The sequence below is a fragment of the Hyalella azteca genome, unplaced genomic scaffold, assembly GCF_000764305.2.
Source record: "Hyalella azteca isolate HAZT.00-mixed unplaced genomic scaffold, Hazt_2.0.2 contig12633, whole genome shotgun sequence".
Taxonomy (NCBI): domain Eukaryota; kingdom Metazoa; phylum Arthropoda; class Malacostraca; order Amphipoda; family Hyalellidae; genus Hyalella; species Hyalella azteca.
This window is the reverse complement of record NW_025942586.1, coordinates 80,854-104,393: the sequence shown is the minus strand read 5'-3', so window position 1 is coordinate 104,393 and position 23,540 is coordinate 80,854. Positions and strand designations below refer to the sequence as shown.

The following is a 23,540-nucleotide window of genomic DNA, read 5'->3' as shown; positions in this document are numbered from 1 at the left end:
TTGCGATTAAGTGCCGTGGGTCGCCGTGGCGTCATCTTTTTTTCAGTCCTTCAGGCCTTTAGTAAAAACCTAACTTAGAATGGCCCAGCACAGCATCGTCTGCCATTCTTCTTCTTTGCAGGATGTTCACTTGGAGTGGACTTGAAGCCGCAGATCTGCCAGATGCAGATGGATGACCCCGTGACCGTTGGGTCTGAGAGCTTATAGCTTGTGGTTTTCAGCTTCTTTGTATATGAATTTAATTGCTGCCGTCTTGTGAGGTTGGCTGATGTAAGCTCAGTACAGGATTGGGTAGAAGTTTACACTTTACACTACAGGGAACATACATTAGTGAATGAAATGATTTACTGCTAAGTCTGCCATTAAGCGAAAAATTTTGGGATGCATGCCGGAGGCCAGCATAGCCCAAGACCAGCATATCTTTCATCCTCTTTTCCGTGCGTAAGCCTGCTAAAGGGCAGAGTAGACTAAGGGATTACAAGTTAAAAGCCAAAGGTACAAATCCCCTTCATAGAAATTAACCAGCGAGCTAATGAGAAGTAAGCCACCAATACAATTGCTCTACGCCGTATTGAAAACCGTCCAACAGCTCTATCCCATGCCGTCTAACCTCCTCACGATTTTCGGTAAGCAACTCCCTACGCCATACCGCTGTTGATACACAGTCAGCACTCCAGCCCGTCCGTTCGTCGCAGCTGTTTTCCCCCGCCATAACTCTACCTCCTGTCTCTTATACACATCTAGATGTGTATAAGAGACAGCTCGGAGGTTGAGTGTGTGCCGAAGCAATATAAAACTATTGATTTACTTGCAACACGGTGAATTGTGATAGAATTTTGTCAATAATTCAACATAGGCATAATATGTGATCGTGCTAAACGGTGCTTTTTAAGAAAAAATTTTCAATTAAGTTATGCCAGCTAATTTTTTTCTTTTTGTGCTATAATTTGCAAGCAAATCTTGATATTCGTATCTAAGAGTTTTATGATCATTCACTAAAATAATATCTTCATTACTTTTTGATTCAAAATTAAGTGGAGTTTGACAAGCCAACCATTTTTCTAGCTACGTACACAAATTCCTTCCTTTCTCCGCTGATAGTTGAACTCCAACTCACAAAATGTTCTAAATTCTAGGTAGCTCTCTAAAAAGTCCTCAAATTTTGAATGGGAAAAATGTAATTTTTTGCCTTGATTGCAAAAAATTACAATCAAGGCGTTGTCATTGCTATTTAGACAACGTCTCACTCATTTCTCCATATGCTCACTAGTCAGTCAACGCAGACGACGCTGACACAATACAACCTCCTTTCACCCACGCGTACTGAGTCGACAGGAGTCAGGACTCAGGAGCTAGGAATGGCAAATTCGAAGCCTCTGATTGGTCAGTTAGTTGGATGCTTTCAATAATACCTTTTCAGATGAGACTTGCGTAAGACAGTTTTGTAAATGCCAAATTTTGACTGACTTACGCAATACGTAACTTTTTGAACGTAAGTACGAAAAGTTACGTGTACATTGCGAAGTTTCGTTAATCTCTGCCCGTATCTGTACCGTGTGTCGCATCCATGGTTGAACTGTATAAGGTTGACCCACGAGAAGTTCCGTCGTTCAGTTCAGCTTTCTTGTTACGTCACGTAGATCAAGCAACGTAAACAAACCGGACATTCTCATGACGGACTGGTTGACTGGTTTGATCGCATTTCGGTGATTGGTTAATGCCCGTGACGTCACTGAGATCAGTGACGTCACAGGCGAACAACGAACTACATCCGCAAAAATGGGCTTCTGGTGGGTCAACCTTATACTAGTTCAACCATGTGTCGTATCAGCCTACGGTCGAACGGCCACGCGTCGTACGACGATAAATTTTTGAACAGAACTATGCTTTCTGAAACATAACCCCGGATGTTGTGAGCTAAAAGTGACCGTCTGGTGGTGCACGGCAGGATGCATGCAGTTCCAATGGCGACCTGGCTGGTTGGTCGCAGTCCGTTATCCGCAAGTTACAGTTCGAGCTAAAGTCAGGGTATGAAGTGATGATTCGATGCAACGTTCAGTGGTTCATAACCATTACTCTCTGGGCTATTCGCTTCAAAATGTGGTGGCGTAAAGCTCCTAGTATTTAAAGCAAGATGATGTCACGGGCTGGTTACAGACGGATGGCTAAACCGCGGCTGGTTGGTGGTCATCCGGAAATATGCTACTCATTCCTTTCAGGGCTGATTGGTGCACAAATTTGGTGGTGCACGGCTGCGTACCCAATTTCAGCCTGACCCGACTAAATCAACTTGTTCACGTGTGAGATTCACAAATGTTAAAATTCTGTTTTTTCACATGCACATACTTTGCAAAACTATCCATGCTGTTTAAACTATCGCATCCCATACTATTCTGGACAACTCACGTACCGTTCGCATTGCACTATTAATATAACTCGTACTTTATGTGAGAGCCACATTGCCCCAGATGGTGTCTACTTCACAGTACCTGGCGTCTACTGCACTACCTGGCGTCTACTGCACTACCTGGCGTCTACTGCACTACCAGGCGTCTACTGCACTACCTGGCGTCTACTGCACTACCTGGCGTCTACTGCACTACCTGGCGTCTACTGCACTACCTGGCGTCTACTGCACTACCTGGCGTCTACTGTACTACCTGGCGTACAGATAATATTAACAGATAATAAAATAATAATATATAATATTAGTAGATAACGAAATAACGGATAATAATAACAGATAATAAAATAATAATATACAATATTAGTAGATAACGAAATAACAGATAATAATAACAGATAATAAAATAATAATATCTAATATTAGTAGATAACGAAATAACGGATAATAATAACAGATAATGGTGGAGAGATTTTATCCTTATCTTTATCCAAATATTAAATTAAATTAATCATTCGTTGACATGAGTGCGGGGTTCGCATTGCACACAGTCATATCGCAGCGAAGCTTGCACTGGGGAAAGTGAGTTCATTTAACACTTTGTGGTGCAGTTATTGGGCATACTGTGAAGGGCACACTGAGTTTAGGACACAGTAGACTGTGACCGTCACGCTTCGTCTGATGAGAGTTGCGACCGTACTGATGATAATTCTTGATGTAGAGCTCGAAACTTAGATCTTCTGATGACGTGCGTTATAATCGTTGTACAACTCGTGGCCCTCTCGCATTGTCTCACGGCTGAGTCGCAGCCGTAGTGTTGATGCTGATTTTCTTGACGTGCTTACCGGACTCTTGGCTGCTTCGATAAGTCCAGGTTTCTCGCGACCGTCAATGTTCGAATACGGTAACACCGCCGGCTCCACGGCCGCGGCCGTTACGTCCGCTGACTGCAGACCGTGCTTGCATGACGGTCACCTCCGTAGAACAGCCTTTGGCGCGAATTTTAAGGTCCTTATATACGCTAGTGTCGCGCACAGTTAAGCCTATACCCTCGAACTGACGCCACTTATCTCGAATGGAATTCCTCGAATGGAATGTCCCTCGCGCTGAGCTCGCCAACGTTCAATGTGAATTAACTCCTTCCCACGGTCTCGAAACAACCGCGCCTTACATACTTGCTAATCGCTTCGACCCGCATTCCTTGCATTCTTAAGACCTACGCGTAATACATGTTCAGTATTACCTATGTTCAATATTACCTACTTTATTCATACCATCACAGGTATGGACACTGACTGCCTCAGTGTTATACTATCACTGGTACGGACACTGACTGCCTCAGTGTTATACCATCACAGGTACGGACACTGACTGCCTCAGTGTCATACCATCACTGGTATGGACCCTGACTGCCTCAGTGTTATACCATCACTGGTATGGACCCTGACTTCCTCAGTGTTATACCATCACTGGTATTGACCCTGACTGCCTCAGTGTTATACCATCACTGGTATGGACCCTGACTGCCTCAGTGTTATACCATCACTGGTATGGACCCTGACTGCCTCAGTGTTATACCATCACTGGTATGGACACTGACTTCCTCAGTGTTATACCATCACTGGTATTGACCCTGACTGCCTCAGTGTTATTCCATCACTGGTACGGACACTGACTGCCTCAGTGTTATACCATCACTGGTATTGACCCTGACTGCCTCAGTGTTATGCCATCACTGGTATTGACCCTGACTGCCTCAGTGTTATTCCATCACTGGTATTGACCCTGACTGCCTCAGTGTTATACCATCACTGGTATTGACCCTGACTGCCTCAGAGTCGTCACTCAACGTGAGCTTGTCATGAGCTTATTTTAACTACACAGCAAAGGAAAAGCGACGATGATTTTTCCCTCGTCCAACCATAACCCAATGCCGAAAACTCGTAGAAATAAAACCTGATTATGGAATTAGCAAATTTTTCGTTTCTTACTGTGATTTCTTTTCTCCTTCATCTCTCTGGCCACTTTTGTTTTTTCCTTTTCTTTTTAGTGCTACAATTACCACCATCCTGACTTTGATAGTGAAATTTAATCCATCCATCCTGATTAAATCCATCCATCCTTTAATCCATCCATTCTGTTTTCCATCCCTACTTCGATAGTGAAATTTAAAGTACAGTCAGATAATTATTTCGATTTTAAGTCTAAATTTCTAATAAAGTGGACCCGGTATCTTTCCTACGCAAAAGACTAAAGATTAGGCTAGAGAAAAATAGTGACTATAGAAGTGATGCAGGTATTTCATGCCTGACATTTCAAAATAATCAAGTAATATCAATTCCTTATTTCACGTAAGAATATTCTTGGTGATAATACTGGGTGCCCCCAAAAAACGATATTCAACTTTGAATGGCTGTAACTCGAAAAGTAATAGAGCTAAAATATTTGAAAGGTCAAGATTTGTTCCCTAGGTTTTTCTCCATCTCTCCACCAAAAATCAGACAGATCGATGTAGCCATAAGCGTTTGATAGAACTTTCAGTGACGTGTGCTAAAATCGTGCTTGCGCAAAATTTTAGTAAGATCATTTCGCATAATCATTACTCTGTCTTGACATGTTTTCTTTTCGCTGTTTTATTTTTTGTATCTTTTATGAGACAAGAGCATGGCAATCTTTGGTGAGAGACAATCATGACAATCTTTGGTGAGAGACAATCATGACAATCTTTGGTGAGACACAATCATGGCAATCTTTCCATAACCCAATGCCGAAAACTCGTAGAAATAAAACCTGATTATGGAATTAGCAAATTTTTCGTTTCTTACTGTGATTTCTTTTCTCCTTCATCTTTCTGGCCACTTTTGTTTTTTCCTTTTCTTTTTAGTGCTACAATTACCACCATCCTGACTTCGATAGTGAAATTTAATGTACAGTCAGATTATTATTTCGATTTTAAGTCTAAATTTCTAATAAAGTGGACCCGGTATCTTTCCTGCGCGAAAGACTAAAGATTAGGCTAGAGAAAAATAGTGACTATAGAAGTGATGTAGGTATTTCATGCCTGACATTTCAAAATAATCAAGTAATATCAATTCCTTATTTCACGTAAGAATCTTCTTGGTGATAATACCGGGTGACCCACAAAAAAAGACATTCAACTTTGACTGGCTGTAACTCGAAAAGTAATAGAGTTAAAATATTTGAAAGGTCAGGATTTGTTCCCTATGTTTTTCTCCATCTCTCCACCAAAAATCAGACAGATCGATGTAGCCATAAGCGTTTGATTGAACTTTCAGTGACGTGTGCTAAAATCGTGCTTGCGCAAAGTTTTAGTAAGATCATTTTGCATAATCATTACGTTGTCCTGACATGTTTTCTTTTCGCTGTTTTATTTTTTGTATCTTTTGTGAGACAAAGCATGGCAATCTTTGGTGAGAGACAATCATGACAATCTTTGGTGAGAGACAATCATGACAATCTTTGGTGAGACACAATCATGGCAATCTTCGGAGAGACAAAAACATGGCAATCTTTGGTGAGAGACAATCACAGCAAATTTTTGGTGAGAGGCAATTTTTGGGTTCGAAATTCTCTCTCACCAAAGATTGCCATGATTGTCTCTCACCAAAGATTACCATGATTGTCTCTCACCAAAGATTGTCATGATTGCCTCTAACCAAAGATTCTCATGTTTTTTTCTCACCAAAGATACAAAAAATAAAACAGCGAAAAGAAAACATGTCATGACATCGTAATGATTATACAAAATGATCTTACTAAAACTTTGCGCAAGCACGATTTTAGCACATATCACTGAAAGTTAAATCAAACGCTTATGGCTACATCGATCTGTCTGATTTTTGGTGGAGAGATGCAGAAAAACATAGGGAACAAATCCTGACCTATCAATTTTTTGAACTCTATTACTGTTTGAGTTACAGCCATTCAAAGTTGAATATCGTTTATTTGGACACACTGTATATCGAATCAAATCAATCAAACCGCAGTCAAAATCGGTGTAATGTTCACATTACGAAACTTCCATACTTATTAAGCATTTTCCCGTAGCCTTTAATCTGAGCTGAACCATCGTTCGTTATGGATAAATGAAATTTCTTTCAGCAGCTGTTTACCCGAATATAGCAACATGTTCAAATAATATTTTTGATGGAACCATCTAATCATCACGGTGGTAGCATTAACTCCTCCCATTTGATGAAATTAATATGTGTAATACTTCAATTAAATGTTTTAAAATTTTTCGACTGCCATGTACTCTCCGATGGCACAACGGTAGGGCTTGGCTTCGCGTGGGGTACAGCGGAGTTCGAATCCTGCAGGCAGGGACTTTCTTCAAGTCGATTTCTCACGAGGTATGTGTATGGTACTCTGATAATTTGTTCCTGCTACATGTCTCACATTGTTACTTGTACTGCCATTTTAGATTTGCATACGTAGCTTTTAGAATGGTGATTGAGTGAAGCAATATCAGTAAATGCACAAGCATCGTTATCCCCTCTGATGTGTAGCTTTCAGGTTTGTGAGCTAAAATAACAAGCAGACATGGATAGATCATCGGTGTACATTTATTTTAGAATTTATACCCACGATCTAGTCTCAACATTCGTCCAGGAATGAAATGAGATAATTCATTTGTGTAATTATTTATATTACTGAGTATTTGCGGCGCTACCAATTTTCTTGATTGACAATTATCATTTAGAAAAAAAAGCTCATGAGTAATTAAGGAAAAGATTTTATTTTAAAATCATTTAATGGTGAATCTATATCTCACTCTAAATGAGGGTTTAACTTAACGGCCAATATATGAAGTTAGATAAATGTTTATTTTAGTAGAAGAACTTGATGAGGCACTTCAAAAGCCATCACTAGCTAACAGAGCAGTAAAGGGAAACTAATAATGAAATAAATAAGGACCATTAGCTGAGGAAGCCGCAACGGTGGTAGTTCTGTAGTAAAATAGTCTAGGTATTTAATTGTATCCCATGGGGTCACAGCTTGACATAGAGACGAGTAGTGGGGATGGCATCTGGTTACAGCTGTGTGGTGACGTCATCCTTTAAACAGACTTGATAGTAACCCTGGAAAACGGCGAAAGGATGGCATGACCCAACTGGTTGCAGGACGACCGCTTTGGATATAATTTAGTTAGAAAATTGTGATTAATTACTGAAAGCAAATGCAATGGAAGAACTGAATCAATATGCCAAGTTTAGCTTCTTGTTGAGCGCGTTGCATGATAATCAAGTACATACAGTCTAGAAAATAAGTATTTAGACAGTCACCACTTGTGCAAGTTCTCCCACTTAAAATGATGAGAGAGGCCTGCAATTGACATCATAGGTTGACCTCAACTATGTGATACAAAATGTGAAAAAAATGTGAGAAAATAATTTTGTCGGACTTTCAAAGATGTTATTTGCAAATAATGATGGAAAATAAGTATTTGGTCAATAACAAAAGTACATCACAAAACTTTAGCGTATATCCTTTGTTGGCACTGACAGAGGTCAAACGTTTTCTGTGAGTCTTTGCAAGGTTGGTACACACTGTTGCTGGCCTGTTGGCCCATTCCTCCATGCAGATTTCCTCTAGAGCAGTGATGTTTTGGGGCTGTCGGCGAGCAATACGGACTTTCAGCTCCCCCTAAAGGTTTTCGGTGGGGTTGAGATGGGAGACTGGCTAGGCCACTCCAGGACTTAGAAATGTTTCTTAAGAAGCCACTCCTTTGTTGCCATGGCAGTGTGCTTGGGATCATTGTCATGCTGAAAGACGCAGCCACGTTTCATCTCCATTGCCTTTGCTGATGGAAGGAGGTTTGAACCCAAAATCTCACGATGCATGGCCCTATTTATTCTTCCAGGTACACGGACCAGCCGTCCTAGTCCCTTTGCAGAAAAACAGCCCAAAAACATAATGTTGCCACCCCCATGCTTCACAGTTGGTATGGCGTTCTTTGGATGAAACTCTGCACTCACTTCCCTCCAAACACGACGAATTGTGTTTTTACTAAATAGTCCTACTTTGGTTCTATCTGACCATATGAAATTCTCCCAATACTCTTCTGGAACATCCAACTGTTCTCTAGCAAACTTCAAACGTGCCTGGATATGGATTAGCTTAAGCTGGGAGACACGTCTGGCACTGCAAGATCTCAATCCCTGGCGTCGTACGTAGTGTGATGCTGATGGTAGCATTTGTAACGTTGGTCCCAGCTTTCTGTAGGTCATTCATTAGATCCTTCTTGTGGTTCTGGGATTTTTCATCGCCGTCCTTGTGATCGTTTTGACCACACGGGCTGAGATCTCGCGTGGAGACCCAGATCGAGGGAGATTAGTAGTGGTCTTGTAGGTCTTCCATTTTCTGATTATTTCTCTCACAGTAGATTTCTTCACACCAAGTTGCTTGCCTCTATCAGATTCAGTCTTCCCAGCCTGGTGCAGGTAAATAATTTGATTTCTGGTGTCCTCAAACAGGTCTCTCGTCTTCACCATACAGGAGTTTCGAGTGTGACCGTTTGAGGTTGTGGGCAGGTATCTTTTATACTGTTAACGACTTCAAAGAGGTTCCATTAATAAAGGTAATGAATGGGGGAAAGTGAAGTCTCTAATAAAAAGAAGTTACAGGTCTGAGACAACCAGACATCTTGATTGTTTGTAGGTGACCAAATACTTATTTTCTGCCATCATTTGCAAATAACATCTTTAAAAGTCCGACAAATTGATTTTCTACATTTTTTCACATTTTGTCTCTCATAGTTGAGGTCTACCTACAATGTCAATTACAGGCCTCTCTCATCATTTTAAGTGGGAGAACTTGCACAATTGGTGACTGACTAAATGCTTATTTCCCCACTGTATGAAATTTTCATTAAAATCTGGGCATATGAAAGAAATTAAATGTTATATTATAGTGTCAAAATTTCATACCGCTATATTATATTCCCGCTTATTGCTTGTGGTTGGGAATAGAAATGTATCTCCTTATTACCTTTTTATCGGCAGGTTCTTTCGACAATTATGGGCTGCAAAGGGAATTGTCTAGAAGGGCAAGGAGGTCGTTTCGCCGTTCAGTTGATATTGAACCAACTTTTTTGATCACCTCCAGTCCCAACCAAATAAATCCCGTGGTACGGTATCACATTATGTTAATTACTATATACTTTCAAACAAATTAATTAACTTTTAAATTTATGAAAACATGACGAAGTTTTCCCACTTTATATCTATATAATTAACGCAGAAACTAAAGAAATGTTTACATGGACTTTTTGCGTAGTGGCATCAACCACATGCAATACTAAGTTACTTGCAACCACTGATCAAATGTCGACTTCTCAGGTATTGAAACTATCCGAGGGTGGGCTGCGCAAAGTGACACTGAATTATGGTGGCCCAGTTTACATCCTTGTACATGGCTGGAAGTCATCTGGCAGCTTGTCTAGCAGTTCGTCTAGCAGCTCGTCTATCAGTTCGTCTAGCAGCTCGTCTAGCAGCTTGTCTAGCAGTTCGTCTAGCAACTCGCCTAGCAGCTCGTCTAGCAGTTCGTCTAGCAGCTCGTCTAACAGTTCGTCTGGCAGTTCGTCTGGCAACTCTTCCCTCAGTTCTGCGACCTCTTCTCCTGTATCGAGCTGGACAAGGGTATATCTGATATACAAGGCTTAAATTAAAATCAGCAAGTCTAAAACCGCAGGTTTAAGTTACGCAGTGCTCGTCTTGTGGGACACGCTACACGAGTCAAACATTTCATTATTTTTTATTAGATCATAAATATTGACCCTTATTGAAGAAGCCTGAAACATTAGTTATTCTTCCTCTCGATTATCGCTCCGAGCCTCATCTGAGATATAGATTAAGTCAATTAAAAATGAAAATGCAGAGGCTAACCTGATCAAATGGAGTTTCAAATTTTCATTGGCGGATGCAATGATATTTAGTTTGATATGATGATATCATGATGATGATATGATGTTTGATATGATGATATGAAATGATATTTAGTTTTAACATATCATCAGGTGTTGGCAGGCGAGCTGTTAAGGACTAATGTTACAGCTAACGTTGTAGAGATGGACTGGACAGTCGGCGCCAGTTGAGAAAGACTTGGGAATGGCTGAGCCCATCGGGCACCTCGACTTCTACCCCAACGGCGGGGGATCACAACCAGGGTGCTCGGGTGAGTTGCATATCATGTATTTTACTACGTTTTTCTTGACTTCGTTTCGTGTGTGTCTGTCATCAAAAATTCAAACCTTAATTTAGAGTACTTCTAAACATCCTACTAAGTTGAAATTTGGAATGTATGCTTATGCTGCCTAACAATTCAAGATTTGATCCTCAGAAATAATAATTTAAATTAAAAAAAAAATTGTAAAAAATAAAAAAAAAACACTGAAAACTTCACGGTTTGGAATTGAGTTTTTTCTCAAACATCCACACTTGCCAACCCTGAAAATTGATTTGAATTGCTAAAATTGCTAACTAAAAAGTAGAAAATAAATATATATAAAAAATATTTTTAAAACAACGTTTTTCTGGTTTTTACAAAACTAAAAATAGTGAAATAAAACAAATAAAAAACTTTCAAAAAACACGTTTTCTTAACGGACAAAATAGAAAAACATTTACTCTAACATAACATTACATAACATTTTACATGACTTAAATGTTATGTAGGAGTAAATGTTTTTCTTTTTTGTCCGTTAAGAAAATGTGGTTTTTGAAAGTTTTTTATCTGTTTTATTAAAAATAATTTTGCAACCGTCAACTGCTTTTTCTTCTCTTGCAGTATGTAGATTGGGGAAGAGTATGTCAACTCTTTCCCTTCTATTCTCTATCCACTTATTACCAACTATACGTTCTCCATGCATTCATCCTTTCATCCATGTAAAACAGAATGTTGACTACATCTTCTTCCTCTTAAATTAGCACCATGTTTTACTCTCCACTCCCACTTGAATATCGTGTTATGATCACAGTAGAGAGCTCGTAGGCAATTTAAGTATTTTACCTTCTTATTTTACAGATTTTACCTTCTTTACCTTACCGTCTTCCCATGATTTTTATTGATGTATGTTGCAGTGTGTATCATCAGCTTTATTTTGAGCACATATGATGAGCATTGTATGTAGGCTGCCCGAGATGAAAAAATTTTGGAATAAAAAATGAATTACAATTGAAAATCATTATTATAGTTAGAAACTAATTTAGAACGACTACTAATTGTTCACTCTGTACTAAAACAGACCATAAATGTTCCCACTCGAGGGCGCATCAACTCTTCATCGAATCAGTGAGGGTAGGCTGCTTTTTCCCTGTCGCTCACTGTAACTCTACGAGCAGCTTCAGCGAGGTGAGATATTTGAAGAAGGGGATGGTTTGGGTGGTGGTAGGGTTTTGACTAAGAATTTTTCTACAGCAACCTTCCCTCTTCTCTAATGATTTAATGGTCACGTCTAGTGGGGTTGTAGTAAAGACGATGAAGCTCAGATAGTTTATTGGTGTTGAAGAACGAAGACGCCGACCGACCAACACCTGTATCAGTGTGGGCCGTTAGAATGTACGTGACCAGAATACAATGAAATAACAATATAAAAATACATAAAATACAAATGATTCAATTATGACAGTTACAGTAAATTGAAAAGTTTATGGCATGAAAATAATTGAATTGTAGTGAAGAACTTAGCGTCTTACCCCCTTAATTAGATGTTCACCCCAGGCGTCGTTCAGAAAAAATGACTCTATAGCTAGTGCGCGCTTGGCAAATGGTTCTCTGCTGTCGTTCTTAAGAAATTTCACAATATTTTTTATGGTAAGATTCAACATAAAATATTTTTGACATTTACTAAACTTCATCATTTAGTAATTACACGAGTGTTATTCGTGCTCAAAATTGATGATTAACTAACTGTACACTTTTACAATGGTTTGAAATGAAATTGATGAAATCCGAAATACATAATCAAGATCATGATAATTAAGTAAGATGTCGTTACAGAGGTCGATAATCACGAGTTTAAAGGTTTAATACAATTAATTATGACATTCGAGAGAAATGCTAGTGCGAGATGTGATCGAGTCACTACATATTCGCGTCTAAATCTGGAAAGCATGTGTGAGAGATGGCACTACATGTAGCACCTAGGGAAGGTGGGAAAATGTGGCATTGAGAGGCCAGAACGTGACAGTAGTTCTGTAGTAACAATTCCCGATAGTACCGTTGCTGATATATCAGCTACCAAACTATCTTTTCCATCGGCAACCCAATCAATGCAAATTCAAACAATGGTCAAGGTTGAATTTGGGTTGGTTGAGATGAGGGGAAGGGGTAGCACCCCTGATAGGCTTGCAAGAAGAAGTGATGAGTTAGCGCTTGAATAATTACGTGCATTGGGAGTTAAAATTCGACGACCGAAAAATGTTGATAAATGTATCGTAAAATGCTTGTATGCTTTAATAATAATAATAATGCTTCAATAATGCTTGTAAAATCGAAGCGTACGATTAAATTATATTTTCGAGATTGAAACATAAATTAAAAATTAAAATGAAAAAATGTAAAAAATTATATTTTCACACAATGTGGGATTTTTATTTGAAGGTCAAAGTTGAAAATATACCAGTGACTGAAATGTATATGGTGACTGAATATACAAGTGATATATACCAGCAAAGGTCTTAATTGGGACTACATGGAAGATTCATATTTTAACTTCCTTTCGGACACCAGTGATCCGTTAGGCGTGAATGTACATAGCTGAATCATGTAGGTGCGCTATTTGGTTTCCAGTACAATAACTTCTGCTTCTGTGTTTGGGCAATATGATGAATTGACAATGAATTTAAATGAAAACAAAACTCCAAGTAAATTTACCATGCATTCGTGGAAACTTTCGGAGCCTTGCTTCATCCTAAGTTCAGAAAACATCGTTTCACACGTAAAAAGTATGAGGTTTATTGGTAATATTTAATTTAAAAAATTCATCCCACAGATTCACTCGACTTTTTAATGTACGAATGACAATGTTCAGAAAACATATAGAGTACGCGTAAAATCATTTCAGTAAATCGAAATCTTAACGCAGGTGCTTAAAATCAAAGTAAAGATAAAACGATAACAGAACATAGAAACATTGATTCACAATTTCAAAAAGAAAAGAACTCCTCACAAAGTGGGAGTAGTAAGTGCCAACTGTCAAGTATTTGGTCGTATTTTTTATTGGGCACATCTGGTTATCGTTCGTATTATTTATAGATTGATAATTAATCATATTATTTAATTTCTTCTTTCAACCTCACATTGCTAACTATCTTGAAGGACTAAAAATCGAGAAAGATTGTCAATAACAACTCTTGGTACAATGAGTGTCAATTTTCAGGATTGTTGGATCTGCAATACCAGATTCAGTGCAATATGCACAAGAATGGGGTTCTGGGCTCAACACATGAACATGCCCCCAAAGTCGAAGATTTTTGTCGAAACCAAGTTTTCTCCGCCATATTGTGGTAAGTGTAAGAATATTGACATTTCTGCTCAAGAGTTGCTGTGAGGGAAGTTCATTCTTATTTAGGCTTCAGATATTTTGCGCTCTTCGTTCTGTTGTTACCGGTAAAGGTTCAGTGCCGTGCGTATCTGCGCCGGTTGCTCTTTATTCTGCTTGAGGCAAGTGCTTCCAAAGTTATGAACTAAGTCTTGATCAAACGACGACGGTTCTAAGAAGGTTAAGAGGTGTTCAGATGATATACATAGAACTGTTAACATAACATAACATAGTGATGTCGGCGCTAAAGAGTAGGCCTGATGTGGCCTGTCGCCGATTCTTGAACTTTTCGTGACTCGTTCACGGAAGATCTAAAATCGTGTCATTTGACCGGATCTTTTCAAGATTGACGATAGTTTGAAATAGCTACTAGACTTCCACCGGGTTCGATATGGTGCTAAGCATTTCAAGTCTGAATATATATTTTTCCATAGCTTTATCTAGTCTGTTCTATCTCTCACCAAAGATTGCCATGATTGTCTCTCACCAAAGATTGTCATGATTGTCTCTCACCAAAGATTGTCATGATTGTCTCTCACCAAAGATTGCCATGATTGTCTCTCACCAAAGATTGTCATGATTGCCTCAAACCAAAGATTGTCATGTTTTTGTCTCACCAAAGATACAAAAAATAAAACAGCGAAAAGAAAACATGATTATGCAAAATGATCTTACTAAAACTTTGCACAAGCACGATTTTAGCACATATCACTGAAAGTTCATTCAAACGCTTTTGGCAACATCGATCTGTTTGATTTTTGGTGGAGAGATGAAGAAAAACATAGGGAACAAATCCTGACCTATCAATTTTTTTAAACTCTATTACTGTTCGAGTTACAGCCATACAAAGTTGAATATCGTTTTTTTGGACACACTGTATATCGAATCAAACCGCAGTCAAAATCGGTGTAATGTTCACATTACGAAACTTCTATACTTATTAAGCATTTTTCCGTAGCCTTTACTCTGAACTGAACCATCGTTCGTTATGGATAAATGAAGTTTCTTTCAGCAGCTGTTTACCCGAATATAGCAGCATGTTCAAATAAAATTGTTGATTGAACCATCTAATCATCACGGTGGTAGCATTAACTCCTCCCATTTGATGAAATTAATATGTGTAATACTTCAATTAAATGTTTTAAAATTTCTCGACTGCCATGTACTCTCCGATGTAGAGGCTTGGCTTCGCGTGGGGGACAGCGGAGTTCGAATCCTGCAGACAGGGACTTTCTTCAAACCGATTTCTCACGAGATATGTACGTGTATGGTACTCTGATAATTTGTTCCAGCTACATGTCTCACATTGTTACTTGTACTGCCATTTTAGATTTGCATACGTAGCCCTTAGAATGGTGATTGAGTGAAGCAATATCAGTAAATGCACAAGCATCGAAATTGAAATTGTAGGAAAAATTTTTATTGACTTCATTTTAAAGGTGGCCATCGGCGGCTCATTGATGCGCCACCGGTGCTAATGTGTAGTTATTAGCGGAAGAAGAGCTTTACGGGTAAGGAGGTCATCGGCAGGTTTTAGGTGTTGGATAGGTGGTGCACGCCACCCTTATTTCACTGTATAAATCATAGTTGCTCCACCTATGGCGTCCGCCGATAGTCATCATAAAAACATAGTTGCTCCACTCCTAATTTTTATTTAATATGTATCATCTAGCGGGATAGAACATATACGGTGGCTTTGCAAGAAATATACAACTAATAAGACATTGTGCGCTTGGCTTAAAAGAGCATTTATCGATGGTGATAAAGACTTTGAGGAAAGTTTGTTTCAAACAATTTTAACGAAAATAACATTCTGCGAGGTCATCAGAGTGGCATCACTTTAGGTTAGGTTTGGTTAGGTTAAGTTAGGTTAGGTTCGGTAAACATGGTGATTGTTAGCAGGCGCCACAAGGCTCGAAGGTCGTATGATGGTGAGGGCTGCAGCTCAAAGGACCGTTGTTAGGAGCTATAGTGCGTGGTATACTCGTGAAGGCAATGACAGTCATTGCGCATCGCTGCTCTGGTGGTCTGCTACATGGGTATTCACATTTAGCTCTATTTTAGCACTGAGAGGTGTGCGGTAGTTCATCTTTGTGTGGGATATATTGATTTGTGTTTCATACTTGACAATGAGAACAGTGATTAGCAATATGAGCCATCTGATGGCTAGAGAACCTATAATATTTTTTTTCTCACTAGTTATCTTTACTAAGGCCTCGGCAATACCAAGCGGCTCAGGAGACACAAATCAAATCCTCTCTGATGACTTCTCATTAGGTACAAAGAATCAAACATCGACGAATAACAACAGTTCCTATCAGCACAACGTTTCAGGTACATTCATAATTCATATAGGATATGGTCATAATTTCTTGAAATGTATCCCCTCTGATGTGTAGCTTTCAGGTTTGTGAGCTAAAATAACAAGCTGACATGGATAGATCATCGGTGTACATTTATTTTAGAATTTATACCCACGATCTAGTCTCAACATTCGTCCAGGAATGAAATGAGATAATTCATTTGTGTAATTATTTATATTACTGAGTATTTGCGGCGCTACCAATTTTCTTGATTGACAATTATCATTTAGAAAAAAAAGCTCATGAGTAATTAAGGAAAAGATTTTATTTTAAAATCATTTAATGGTGAATCTATATCTCACTCTAAATGAGGGTTTAACTTAACGGCCAATATATGAAGTTAGATAAATGTTTATTTTAGTAGAAGAACTTATCATAGGTTGACCTCAACTATGTGATACAAAATGTGAAAAAAATGTGAGAAAATAATTTTGTCGGACTTTCAAAGATGTTATTTGCAAATAATGGTGGAAATAGGTATTTGGTCAATAAATAAAGTGCATCACAAAACTTTATCGTATATGTTTTCTTGGCACTGACAGAGGTCAAACGTTTTCTGTAAGTCTTTGCAAGGTTGGTACACACTGTTGCTGGCCTGTGGGCCCATTCCTCCATGCAGATTTCCTCTAGAGCAGTGATGTTTTGGGGCTGTCGGCGAGCAATACGGACTTTCAACTCCCCCAAAAGGTTTTCGGTGGGGTTGAGATGGGAGACTGGCTAGGCCACTCCAGGACTTAGAAATGTTTCTAAGAAGCCACTCCTTTGTTGCCATGGCAGTGTGCTTGGGATTTTGGCAGGTTCGAGGCCTTGAGTCTAGAGTTATGTGCGTGATTGAAGGACTTGGTAACGCTTCTCTACTTGAAGGGTAATTGGCAGTGGAAGAGTTTGTAGTGACTAGATAATATTATAGTGTACTGTATAACCTCCAAGCTGAGAGATATTATAATTTCTTTGAGATTAATAGTTGTAAAGCTGTACCTTGTCGCATAGTTAATGTCGTAAATACGACGATGCTCGTGAACGTTGGCCGACAACTTCACAAATAACTAAGTTAAAATAATCATCACTATAAGCCAGTTAAATATGGCCAGTACATGTTTATAAATGTTTCGATGATTGTTTATTAAACTTAATCCCGGTAATAATGAATAATAATTTTCTGTACACCATATAAAAGAGTAAACTAAAACTTTCACACAACTTCTGGCAACACTAGCGACCGAGCTCCCGAGCCGTTGTAGGTTCTATTCGAAATAAAACGCGCTGCCGTTCGGTGTTCGTGTTTCCAAAGATACTCTAGGCTAACTTGCAAATTACCACTGGGTCTCACTCGGATTTCTTACATGAAGAGAATGTACCTCACGTTGTTCACCAAGTTGCAAAGTGTGGCTGAATTTGAATAATAAACCGGAAAAACTAGACTTCTTCATATCCACCAACCTTCTGAATTCCTCCCGTTACCCTGACACGCCGTAACCTATATTGTTATCAAATTACCGATTACCCATCATTCCCCTCAGTTTCCCCTCAAGTTCAGGTAGTTTATTGGTGATATTGATGTAAGATTACATACGAAGTTTAGGCCTGTGAACAAAGGTTAGACATTAGAACATGACATGGGTAAAATATTTCATCGACATCAGGATATCATCCGCAGAATTTACAATGAGTTCCTAATGGCTTCCACCGACACATCTCTGGATTAAGTTAATTACACATAATTTAAATTCAAGTGAAAATTTTATGTTTAATTCATATCTAGTCTGACCAACTCATCTTTCCATTTTATCAAGACATTAATTAGGGGATTAATCTTAAAATACAACTTAGTCCTTTTGATCGTTAACATTTCAATCAGTAACCTGAAATTTCATTCCATTTACATTTTCTTAGGTTTCCCCCAATTAAATTAATGTAATTGAATATCTCGTTGAACAATACCAAGAAATATATTGACTCTTCAATATTATTGAACCTAACTGTATCAAAATCAACAATCAAATCATAATATACGTAAACAACTATAATTGAATACTCAATAATCCTCAATGGTTAATTTATCACTGTCATTCATAAGCAATCACTATTACATACCGTAATCAAAATCGACATAGGTTAAAATTAGAATTTTAATACACAATGAATTAACACAGATATGAATGAATTTGGGTTATAAATATGTCATGAAGTTATTTTATTCACATCTTTAAAAATGAAACTCTACGCTGTTCACATTTCAGCGCATAATCCGATAAAGATATTCAACGGTTATATAATTATTTATGCCTACATCAAATGGCTTATAGGGTTTAAGAATTAACTACCTTAACCAAGTTGGGAATTAATATCCCATTTGAATATTAATTAATTATGAATCCACTTATGAGAATCATTTTGAAAAGATTCATCAATAAGTAACCACTTGGAATTTAATTAACAAAACTACTCAACTTGGGAATTAATACCTACTCAATTTGAAGGTTAACAACAATAATCACTTATAAACATCATTTTGAACAGAATTAACTACCGGATCAATCTAGGCTGAGATCTCGCGTGGAGACCCAGATCGAGGGAGATTAGTAGTGGTCTCGTAGGTCTTCCATTTTCTGATTATTTCTCTCACAGTAGATTTCTTCACACCAAGCTGCTTGCCTCTATCAGATTCAGTCTTCCCAGCCTGGTGCAGGTAAATAATTTGGTTTCTGGTGTCCTCCGACAGCATTTTCGTCTTCATCATACAGGAGTTTTGAGTGTGACCGTTTGAGGTTGTGGGCAGGTATCTTTTATACTGTTAACGACTTCAAAGAGGTTCCATCAATAAAGGTAATGAATGGAGGAAAGTGAAGTCTCTAATAAAAAGAAGTTCAGCTCTGAGACAGCCAGACATCTTGATTGTTTGTAAGTGACCAAATACTTATTTTCCACCATCATTTGCAAATAACATCTTTAAAAGTCCGACAAATTGATTTTCCAATTTTTTCACATTTTGTCTCGCATAGTTGAAATCTACCTATGATGTCAATTACAAGCCTCTCTCATCATTTTATGTGGGAGAACTTGAACAATTGGTGACTGACTAAATGCTTATTTCCCTACTGTATGACATTTTCATTAAAATCTGGGCATATGAAAGAAATTATATGTTATATTTTAATATCAAAATTTCATACCGTTATATCATATTCCCTCTTGTTGCTTGTTGTTGGGAATAGAAATGTATCTCCTAATTAACTTTTTTATCGGCAGGTTCTTTCGACAATAATGGACTGCAAACGGAATTGTCTAGAAGGGCAAGCAGGCTGTTTCGCCGTTTAGTTGATCCTATTGAACCAACTTTTTTGATCACCTCCAGTCCCAACCAAATAAATCCCGTGGTACAGTATATCAAATTATGCTAATTACTATATACTTTCAAACTAATTAATGAATTTTTAAAATTTATCAAAACATGACGAAATTTTCCACATTAAATCTATATAATTAATGCAGAAGCAACTAAAGAATTTGTTTATGGAATTTTTGCGTAGTAGCATCAACCGCATGCAATACTAAGTTACTTGTAATCACTGATCAAATGTCGACTTCTCAGGTATTGAAACTATCCGAGGGTGGGCTGCGCAAAGTGACACTGAATTATGGTGGCCCAGTTTACATCCTTGTTATTACATTATTTGATAGTACATTAAATAATAGAACTTCATGATAATATGAAGATATGGTTTCTAATATTAAATTAATCCACTGTAATTCGTACTAAAATAGCAATACTAGAATGTGATGCATTCATTTACGATTGTAAATATAATAGGTTAGATCCACAACCAGCTATGCCTCGAAAAAAATTTAATGAGCTTTATCAAAAATACGTTTTAATCAATTAATCACTACGCACATATTGCAATATCAGTTAACTTGAATCAAGAATTGCTTATTTGCAGGATAACAGGTCTAGACCCAGCAGGACCTGGGTACGCAAAAGAGAATAGTTCAGGACGACTGGACTACAGCGACGCACATTTTGTGGATGTCATCCACACCGACACGTACGGGTTAGGGCGTAAGTGCAGATAATAATCCCACTAAGTTCAATGTTTTTTGGCCGATGACTTAATTATTGTTATTTATAGTTTCACACGTAAAAATTATGAGGTTTACTGGTGATATTTAGTTAAAAAAAATTCGTCGCACAGATTCACTCGATTTTTTAATGTACGAATACCAACTGATAACGGGAAATAATGATGAATTTGAGTTGCGAAATGTACTCAAAAATATTACATGTAAGTTGATGCATGATATTCTTCATATCTATTTGCGCTGATTACATGATCTCGTGACCTGCATCTAGATTGTTATCGAAGTTATTATGCTTATTTATTCTATTTGAGAAAGACTTGGGACTGGCTGAGCCCATCGGGCACCTCGACTTCTACCCCAACGGCGGGGAATCACAACCAGGGTGCTCGGGTCAGTTGCATATCATGTATTTTACCACGTTTTTCTTGACTTCGTTTCGTGTGTGTCTGTCATAAAAAATTCAAACCTTAATTTAGAGCACTTCTAAACATCCTACTAAGTTGAAATTTGGCATGCATGCTTATGCTGCCTAACAATTCAAGATTTAATCCTCAGAAATAATAATTTAAATTTTTTTGAAAAAAAATTTGTAAAAAATAAAAAAAACACTAAAACTTCACGGTTTGGAATTGAGTTTTTTCTCAAACATCCACACTTGCCAACCCTGGAAATTGATTTAAATTGCTAACTAAAAAGTAGGAAATAAATAAATATAAAAAATATTTTTAATACAACGTTTTTCTGGTTTTTACAAAACTAAAAATAGTGAAATAAAACAAATAAAAAAACTTTCAAAAACCACGTTTTCTTAACGGACAAAATAGAAAAACATTTACTCTTACATAACATTACATAACATTTTACATGACTTAAATGTTATGTAGGAGTAAATGTTTTTCTTTTTTGTCCGTTAAGAAAATGTGGTTTTTGAAAGTTTTTTATCTTTTTTATTAAAAATAATTTTGCAACCGTCAACTGCTTTTTCTTCTCTTGCAGTATGTAGATTGGGGAAGAGTATGTCAACTCTTTCCCTTCTATTCTCTATCCACTTATTACCAACTATACGTTCTCCATGCATTCATCCTTTCATCCATGTAAAACAGAATGTTGACTACATCTTCTTCCTCTTAAATTAGCACCATGTTTTACTCTCCACTCCCACTTGAATATCGTGTTATGATCACAGTAGAGAGCTCGTAGGCAATTTAAGTATTTTACCTTCTTATTTTACAGATTTTACCTTCTTTACCTTACCGTCTTCCCATGATTTTTATTGATGTATGTTGCAGTGTGTATTATCAGCTTTCTCTTGAGCGCATATGATGAGCATTGTATGTAGGCTGCCCGAGATGAAAAAATTTTGGAATAAAAAATGAATTACAATTGAAAATCATTATTATAGTTAGAAACTAATTTAGAACGACTACTAATTGTTCACTCTGTACTAAAACAGACCATAAATTCATGGGCCTATGTCTTCAACGCCGACACTTCTATTCTATTCTATTCTATTCTAATAATAAAAATGATAGTTATTAGGTTGTCATGAAGATATTTTTCGACAGATTTTAATTGAAAAAGTTTCCGAGACCATCTTAATATCAATACATGTATTATTAAATTCCTTTTTCGAACATAAATCCTGGAAACGTTTTCAATGAAGAATAATGAATTTATTTTATTTTTTGGCTTTAAAATTCTTGGTTATATACTTGCGATGTCAGCATACTATTAACAGAATATAACTAAATTATCTACACTTGCTATTATTCTCCGGGTATCCTCGAATTTTGTGCCGTATAAAAGCCACCATGTACAAATTTCCCAGTGTATTTTGCAGCATACAATGAAAACAAACGACAAGAACGTATCGAAATGACTGTACAATCAAGTGCGTCTTAATGCGTCTCGCGCGTGCAGGTAGCATAGCTACACATCACCAGGACGATGCTGCAACCATTGACTTTCCGCATATCTCTCATATTACTGTTGGGAAGCAACATTTTTGGTAAGAACTCCTAGGAGTATAACTGATAGAAACGTCGACTGCAAGTTCGTTTATCTTATCAACTGCTATATAAATAACACTCATAGGAGCGAAACTCAGACACCGCAATGAACACTAGAGTACATCTTTAGCAATGTAGCCACAAGGGCGCCAGCCTACAAATTAATCAACGATCAATATTTGTCACATCTATAGATTAATACGTACAATATGTAAGTTATTACTGAACAAACCCTGGAAGTAGAGGTGGGTAGTAGCGCGCTAGATGTAGCGGCCGCTACATTTTCAGTAGTGGTAGCGGTAGCAGCGCTACATTTAAGGCAATGTAGCGGTAGCGCCTGCTGCATATTAAAGTAGCGATACGAGGTTTTGCCGCTACAGCGCTACCGCTACATTTATAGATAAAGCCTTTAGATATTACCTAATAGTATTAAATATTATTTAAAAACCAGCATGTTTCAAACATAATATAACTTACAGAATAAAACTGTACGAAAGATTTCGGTGTAATGTTGTCAACCTCAGCCTGTTACTAGTGTCAACATGTTAGTTGTTACTTGTTGTTACCAGTTACCATGCACTTACAGGTATTTTTTCGTGTTTCAGTCAGGGATGCTGGGTGATTCTCATCTCTTGGAGAAGATTCATCGGCCCAGTCTATTTCTGGATGGTTAAAGTCACCAACGATCAACGTATGCGACCCGCTGAAGGTCATGCTCGGTAAAAGGCTGTATAGTACTTTATTGTTATCCGAGGAGCTGTTAGGTTATCTATATGACCCCTATGAGGAGGCTATCCTTGCCTTTAACTTGCGGATGGGAAAATACTGTCTAGCTAATATTTTCCTCGTGTATAAGTTTTCAGCCGGCGAAACTGACTTGAAGAAGAGTACTCGCCAATAACACTATCGACTTAAACTTTCCCCGTGCATAAGTACCTAATATAGTCTGTGTGTATCCATGGTTGAACTAGTATAAGTTTGACCCATGAGAAACTCATTTTTGCGGATGTAGTTTGTTGTTCCACTGATCTCAGTGACGTCACGGGCATTAACCAATCACCGATATGCGATCAAACCAGTCAATCAGTCATGGGAATGACGACGTTGAAACAGCTACCTAT

The 23,540-nt window shown here is 37.8% G+C and overlaps 1 protein-coding gene and 2 long non-coding RNA genes across 3 annotated transcripts in view; all 3 read left to right on the top strand.

Annotated features, from left to right (window-relative positions):
* The first annotated feature begins 9,435 nt into the window (after nucleotides 1-9,435).
* LOC108681336 lies at nucleotides 9,436-10,507 on the top strand. The gene is made up of 3 exons (XR_001931489.2): nucleotides 9,436-9,554; nucleotides 9,766-10,065; nucleotides 10,443-10,507. It is a non-coding gene; the product is annotated as an uncharacterized LOC108681336 (long non-coding RNA).
* Nucleotides 10,508-10,531: 24 nt separating this feature from the next.
* Nucleotides 10,532-23,540, top strand: part of LOC108681334 (lipase member H-like) — a 29,866-nt gene continuing 16,857 nt past the window's right edge. The window contains exons 1-3 of the mRNA XM_018170356.2: nucleotides 10,532-10,600; nucleotides 11,670-11,776; nucleotides 13,806-13,932. Of these exons, the coding sequence (XP_018025845.1) occupies nucleotides 10,534-10,600; nucleotides 11,670-11,776; nucleotides 13,806-13,932 (301 nt within the window). The 5' untranslated portion in view covers nucleotides 10,532-10,533. The remainder of the gene's footprint in view (nucleotides 10,601-11,669; nucleotides 11,777-13,805; nucleotides 13,933-23,540) is intronic.
* Nucleotides 15,965-19,986, top strand: LOC108681335. Its single transcript, XR_001931488.1, has 3 exons — nucleotides 15,965-16,301; nucleotides 19,580-19,707; nucleotides 19,923-19,986. It is a non-coding gene; the product is annotated as an uncharacterized LOC108681335 (long non-coding RNA).